Source organism: Cynoglossus semilaevis, chromosome 2 (genome assembly GCF_000523025.1).
Source record: "Cynoglossus semilaevis isolate Cse_v1.0 chromosome 2, Cse_v1.0, whole genome shotgun sequence".
Taxonomy (NCBI): Eukaryota; Metazoa; Chordata; class Actinopteri; order Pleuronectiformes; family Cynoglossidae; genus Cynoglossus; species Cynoglossus semilaevis.
The window spans coordinates 12273606-12279874 of NC_024308.1; the positions used below are offsets into that span (position 1 = coordinate 12273606).

Genomic DNA, 6269 nt, shown 5'->3' on the forward strand with positions numbered 1-6269 from the left:
ACAAAGTCTCACTTCACTCATATATTTCACACACAATTCAAAAACCTTACATCCAAAGTATTTGTATATACTGTAACATTCAGTCCCTTAAGTACTTTCTCATTGACATAACTTTACTCCATTCTCGTACTTTACTCTACTTACTTTACTGTACTTTCTTTTCAACATACAATACAGACTACGCACATGTTAAAAAAATATTTTTTACAGTCTGAGTTCGTGCAAAATGCTGAGAAATCAATATTCAGTCCAGGCAAAAGAAAACTAAAAACAAGCAAACAACAAAAGCAGTACAAAGTATTCTGAAGCTAAATGTACCAGACAGATTTGGATTTACACTTTAGACACAGGTATGCATCAGAAAGCAAAAATCTGGGGCAAGAGTCTCGTTCCATCAGCAGGTAAACGTGTTTCTGGGCCTCGTCGAAGCAGGAGTGGTTGGGTTTTTCCAAAGACTTCCTGATGTTCTCCCTTATATGGTGGTCAACGTTGATCTGAGAGAAACACAAGTAGTCAAGAAATCAGTTAATGAAGACCACAAATAATGCATGTTGCTAAAATGTCAACGTCTTAAGGTGAAATCCAAATGCTACAAATGTCAATGAAAAGCACAGAAAATTATCTCTAAATAAATCACTTAAGTAAGATGACAAAAATTATTGCAATTAAAAAAATGTGTTATATCAAGTCATTCCTCCTCTTACAAAATAACTATAAAAAATACCTTCAAACCATTTCTGAGCAAGTCAAATATATATATAGTCATTTTGGAATAAAAAGAAACAAGGACTGGGTAAGGTCCTGAATAATTGTGATTAATCATGATAAAATATTTTCTGTGTTTTGGGTAAAACTCATTGGTTGAGATGTAGGATGACTTAAATCCCTAAAATAAAACATTTATAAGAAATTTGGTAAATTTATTGGTGCTTCGTAGTTTAAATAATTTTTAAAATTTTGAAAAAAATCAGCCCCATTACACTAAACAGGCAATCACACGATTGTCTACTAGGAAAACTAATGAGAATCGGTGCTGGTCACACCTTATGTTTGTTCTAAGAAGGCGGGACGCTGTGTAATCGCAAACAGCAGCATCAACGGAGAACAGGGTGGGAATGTAGTCTGATCTCTACGTAAAAGGTGCTTGAGTCAGTGTCTGAACCAGTCATCCTACTAAACAGTTTACAAGCCCTGATTTGTATTAAAGTAACCTGACACCATGTTTCAACATCAAGACAGTACACTGCAAAAAATTAGTCTCCACAAAGTAAGAATGCTCTGCGTCAAAGAAATAGTGACTAAAAATAAGTTTTATCTTGTTGATCATGTAATGCATTGGAAAATTAATTACATATTTATAAAATATTTGTTTTTTTCCTCATTACTGCACAATTTTCTTGTATTTAAAAAGCTTTGGTTTTGATTGTAAAGTTTTTTTTTTGTATTATTCGCTGCAATTGGTCAACAACTGCATCTTCTACTTCTACTGCAAAAGCTGGTTCTTTCCTGCAGCCCAATCACCTACAGTTAATTTAATTATTCACCATCTGCTTCATGTACTGTCGATGATGTTGTTTATTTGAGTGTTGCAATGCTGGCTAGCTCTGTTATAATAACGGTTGTTAACGTGCTTTTAGGGTTAGAGATAAAGACTTGAATTTACAGATACTGAAGAGTTTTGTCTTGAGTTTTTTTTATTTTTTTTATTTATCTACGTACTGACCTCTCTGCTGGCCATGGGCTGGATGAACTCTCTGTAAATCTCCTCTGCTTTGCAGCGAAGATCGCCTGTCGAGGTGGTCGACCTAAAATCTTCACATGCGAGCCAGAACTCGATATTTTCCTCGCTGAACTCGGACTGAAGAAAGGTGTGGAATGCGGCCAAGCAGCCTTAAAAATAGTTTTAAAAGTCTTTGTCAGTTTGGATTGAATTTGAGAAGAATCTTAGGGCGGATCAAAAAAAGAAAATCTTACTTTTGTCTTGTAGCACTTCTTCCAGAGATGGCTGGAGTGTATAGTCAGTCTTCCAACTGTAACACAGGGAGAGGTCTGAGAATAAGTTTCCACCTTTATGGCACATAAGCATCCATTGATCATTTAAAGTTAACCTGAGAGCAAAGTTTAACTTGTTACCAACTGCGAGGTGAAAAGAAAACCTAAAGAATTAATCTATGACAATGTCAGGCTTACCTCCGGGGCCGTTTCACATTTTGTATCATACTCCAGATTTCATGAAACCACGTCCTTGAAAACAAAATTTGTGGCATTTTTACATCTCTGTTTATGCCCGTAGAGATGTTGGACATGTCCACAAAGTTACTGTACCGTTGCTTCCTGTGCTCACTTTAAACGCAGGAGAGAACATGTCATTAAGACGCCCAGGGCCTGCCGCTACAGGTATGTGAATACCTTTTAGATAAATGTGCTACTCGCTGACGTCACTGAATCACTGCTATTCTATTCTTGGCTGAAAAGGTTTGTTTGACTGAGATTCCTGGAAAATGTTAATTATTCTGGGATGCCGTGTACAGTTTAAGGACACGTACATTTTTGACATGCCACATATTTGAACATATGTCCACCGTGGGGGGTGGAGATGAATCATGATGATGCACAGTATGAAAAACTAAAAACTAAAAACAAATAAAAACAAAAAATGTAAAAACAAAAATGTAAAAACAAATATGAAAAACTCAAATTTTAAAAGTATCAACCAAGACAAAGGTTTTCAACAAGTGGTCCATGGCATCTGGTAGGTCATACAATTTATCAGAATTCTTTGTTTTTTCGTTCACATATTATGTGACACTTTGCTTACAACATACACATCACAGTTACTGGTACTACAATATCTGTTCGTACCAACCTGTTATTTGTGTTAATTCCAGCAATTTTTTTGACAACAGTGCTGACAGTGGTTTACGTTGATTTTCCTGCATGACCAATTGGAAAACCTTTGTTTTCATATTTGGTAGTAATTCTTGTGTTTCAGCGAGTCACTCTGGCATAACGCATTTTAAAGAATAGCTGTATGTGTCATGGAAGTACACAATGGTGTGGCTGTGTTCTGTTCAATAATGGTGCTATTGTTTTTTTATTTGTTTTTTTTTACATGAGTAGAATTAAGGTAGTAACACCATCACAGTTATACACAATGGAGACATGATTAAAATAAATAATAATAAATAATAAATAAATTGGTTTTATTTTTTTTTTACTTTTTTTATCTTATTTGATATTTAATTATTGTAATTTTAAGCAACATAAATATTACACACCCTAATAATAAAAAAAAAAGAATTTCTGATGACAATCAACTTCTGTGTTTCCTTTCAAAAACAGTGAGGTTAAACAAAGCACTTCAGGTATGAATGTCATACCTTTGTGTCACATCCCAAATATGTGTTAAAATGTTCCTCTGACACATGGGTGGTGATTAAAAAAAACAGTAATCTGAAGCTGATAGATTAATATTAACTATCAAACAACATTTAACCCTCGGAGCAGCTTTTCTGGCCTCTGTATTATTTCTGTTCTGTTAACTTTTGTTAATTTTCAAATTTGTGAAAATTAACAAAATGAATGAATGTCAAACCTCACCTGTTTCTGGTAAAAACACATTTTACATCAACCCAGAATGTTCCAAGAACACAAGACAATATTTGTTTGTAATTCATGTATGTAAAATTATAATAAACGTGACATTTGACTTGGACGTTTAATTTTTCAACAAAATTCTATGCTAGTCAGAAGATGAAAAATGTTTATGAATTATTTTGAAAAACAAAATTCAAAATTCTACCTTTTCTGCAGGTATTTCGTCAAATTCGAAAATTGTTTTGATATTCGTCAAAATTCTAGTTTCACATGTCAACTTAGTCATGTCAAAGATTTTCATGAAAAATTTTAATTTTTTTTCAAAACATTATCATTTCTGCATGTTTTAAATCAAATTAAAGCATTTTGAGAAATTTTTTGACACAATTCTAGTTTTGCATGTCATGTTAGTCAGGTCAAAAATTTTCATGAAAAATTTCTAAAAAATCTTTTCAAAATGTTATCTTTTCTGCATATTTTTCATCAAATTATCCCTCGTGTTGCCCTTTGGTTCCAGGTGATCCGATGGCTGCCAACATACCTTTGCTTTGCGTGTGTGTGCACCTGTGCTACATTTGTTGTTGTTCATGACGTTTCAGAGATCATCTTTTGTTGTTGAATATCAGTAAGAAGAAGAAGAAACTGAGAATAAAGGCAAAGGTGAGTGAAACAACATTTGAAATCACACTGCCTTCTGATTTCAAATGATCCTTTTTTGTCCTCTTTGTGTGTGTGTGTGTGTGCGTGCGTTGAATATCAGGAAGAAGAAGAAGAAGATAAAGAAAATGAGAATAAGGGCACAGGTGAGTGAAACAACACTGGTTGAACATTTTTGTTACGCCAACATTTGATTACAGTAAAATACTATACCAATAAGTTCCTGAACAAATCTCAGAAAATAAAAGTTTCTCAAAAATGATTAAAAATACACTAATTTCTCTTAAAATACTTAGCTATCTCCATTTTTATTGTTAAAATTCAGAAAAAATATACTTTTTTGGTAAAACCAACATTTGATCTCAATAAAATACTATACCAGTAAGTTCCTGAACAAATCTCCAAAAATAAAAGTTTCTCAAAAATGATTAAAAATACACTCACTTGTCTTAAAATACTTCGTTATGCCCATTTTCGTTGTTAAAAGTCAGAAAAAATACTTTTTTCGTACACGAACATTTGATCACAGTAAGAAACTAAACCAATAAGTTCCTGAACAAATCTCAGAAAATAAAAGTTTCTCAAAAATGATTAAAATTAAACTCATTTGTCTTAAAATACTTCGCTATGCTCATTTTTGTTGTTGAAATTCAGAAAAAAGTTACTTTTTTTGCTACACCAACATTTGATCACAGTAAGATACTATACCAATAAGTTCCAGAACAAATCTCCGAAAATAAAAGTTTCTCAAAAATGATTAAAAATACACTAATTTGTCTTAAAATACTTAGCTATGCCCATTTATGTTGTTAAAATTCAGGAAAAATATATTTTTTTGGTATACCAACATTTGATGACAGTAAACTACTATACCAATAAGTTCCAGAACAAATCTCCGAAAATAAAAGTTTCTCAAAAATGATTAAAAATACACTCATTTGTCTTAAAATACTTCGCTATGCCCATTTTTGTTGTTAAAATTCAGGAAAAATATATTTTTTTTTTTTTGGTATACCAACATTTGATGACAGTAAACTACTATACCAATAAGTTCCTGAACAAATGTCCGAAAATAAAAGTTTCTCAAAAATGATTAAAAATACACTCATTTGTCTTAAAATACTTAGCTATGCCCATTTATGTTGTTAAAATTCAGGAAAAATATATTTTTTTGGTATACCAACATTTGATGACAGTAAACTACTATACCAATAAGTTCCTGAACAAATGTCCGAAAATAAAAGTTTCTCAAAAATGATTAAAAATACACTCACTTGTCTTAAAATACTTCGCTATGCCCATTTTTGTTGTTAAAATTCAGAAAAAATATACTTTTTTGGTACACCAACATTTGATCTCAATAAAATACTATACCAATAAATTCCTGAACAAATCTCCGAAAATAAAAGTTTCTCAAAAATGATTAAAAATTCACTCATTTGTCTTAAAATACTTAGCTATGCCCATTTATGTTGTTAAAATTCAGGAAAAATATATTTTTTTGGTATACCAACATTTGATGACAGTAAACTACTATACCAATAAGTTCCTGAACAAATGTCCGAAAATAAGTTTCTCAAAAGTGATTAAAAATACACTCATTTGTCTTAAAATACTTCGTTATGCCCATTTTTGTTGTTAAAATTCAGAAAAAATATACTTTTTTGGTACACCAACATTTCATCACAGTAAAATACTATACCAATAAGTTCCTGAACAAATGTCCGAAAATAAGTTTCTCAAAAGTGATTAAAAATACACTCATTTGTCTTAAAATACTTTATGCCCATTTTTGTTCTTAAAATTCAGAAAAAAATATACTTTTTTGGTACACCAACATTTCATCACAGTAAAATACTATACCAATAAGTTCCTGAACAAATGTCCGAAAATAAGTTTCTCAAAAGTGATTAAAAATACACTCATTTGTCTTAAAATACTTCGTTATGCCCATTTTTGTTGTTAAAATTCAGAAAAAATATGTTTTTTTGGTATACCAACATTTGATGACAGTA

The 6269-nt window shown here is 31.6% G+C and overlaps 1 protein-coding gene across 1 annotated transcript; it reads right to left on the reverse strand.

The window, feature by feature from the left end:
- Positions 1-272: 272 nt before the first annotated feature.
- LOC103399818 (regulator of G-protein signaling 21-like) lies at positions 273-3695 on the reverse strand. Its single transcript, XM_008338434.3, has 4 exons — positions 2191-3695; positions 1975-2030; positions 1724-1890; positions 273-494 (listed from the first exon to the last, which is right to left on the reverse strand). Exons 1-4 carry the CDS (start codon positions 2304-2306, stop codon positions 309-311), a joined length of 525 nt encoding a protein of 174 aa, XP_008336656.1. The 5' UTR covers positions 2307-3695; the 3' UTR covers positions 273-308.
- Between the last annotated feature and the right edge of the window lie 2574 nt (positions 3696-6269).

Bases quoted from the DNA above. Each gene is read 5' to 3' on its own strand.
- LOC103399818 (XM_008338434.3), bottom strand. From the start codon at position 2,306: ATGTCCAACATCTCTACGGGCATAAACAGAGATGTAAAAATGCCACAA. The intron at 1,891-1,974 runs GTAAGATTTTCT...ACTATTTTTAAG, and splicing joins AGAAGTGCTACAAGACAAAA to GCTGCTTGGCCGCATTCCAC. The intron at 495-1,723 runs GTCAGTACGTAG...TGTTTCTCTCAG, and splicing joins AGCCCATGGCCAGCAGAGAG to ATCAACGTTGACCACCATAT.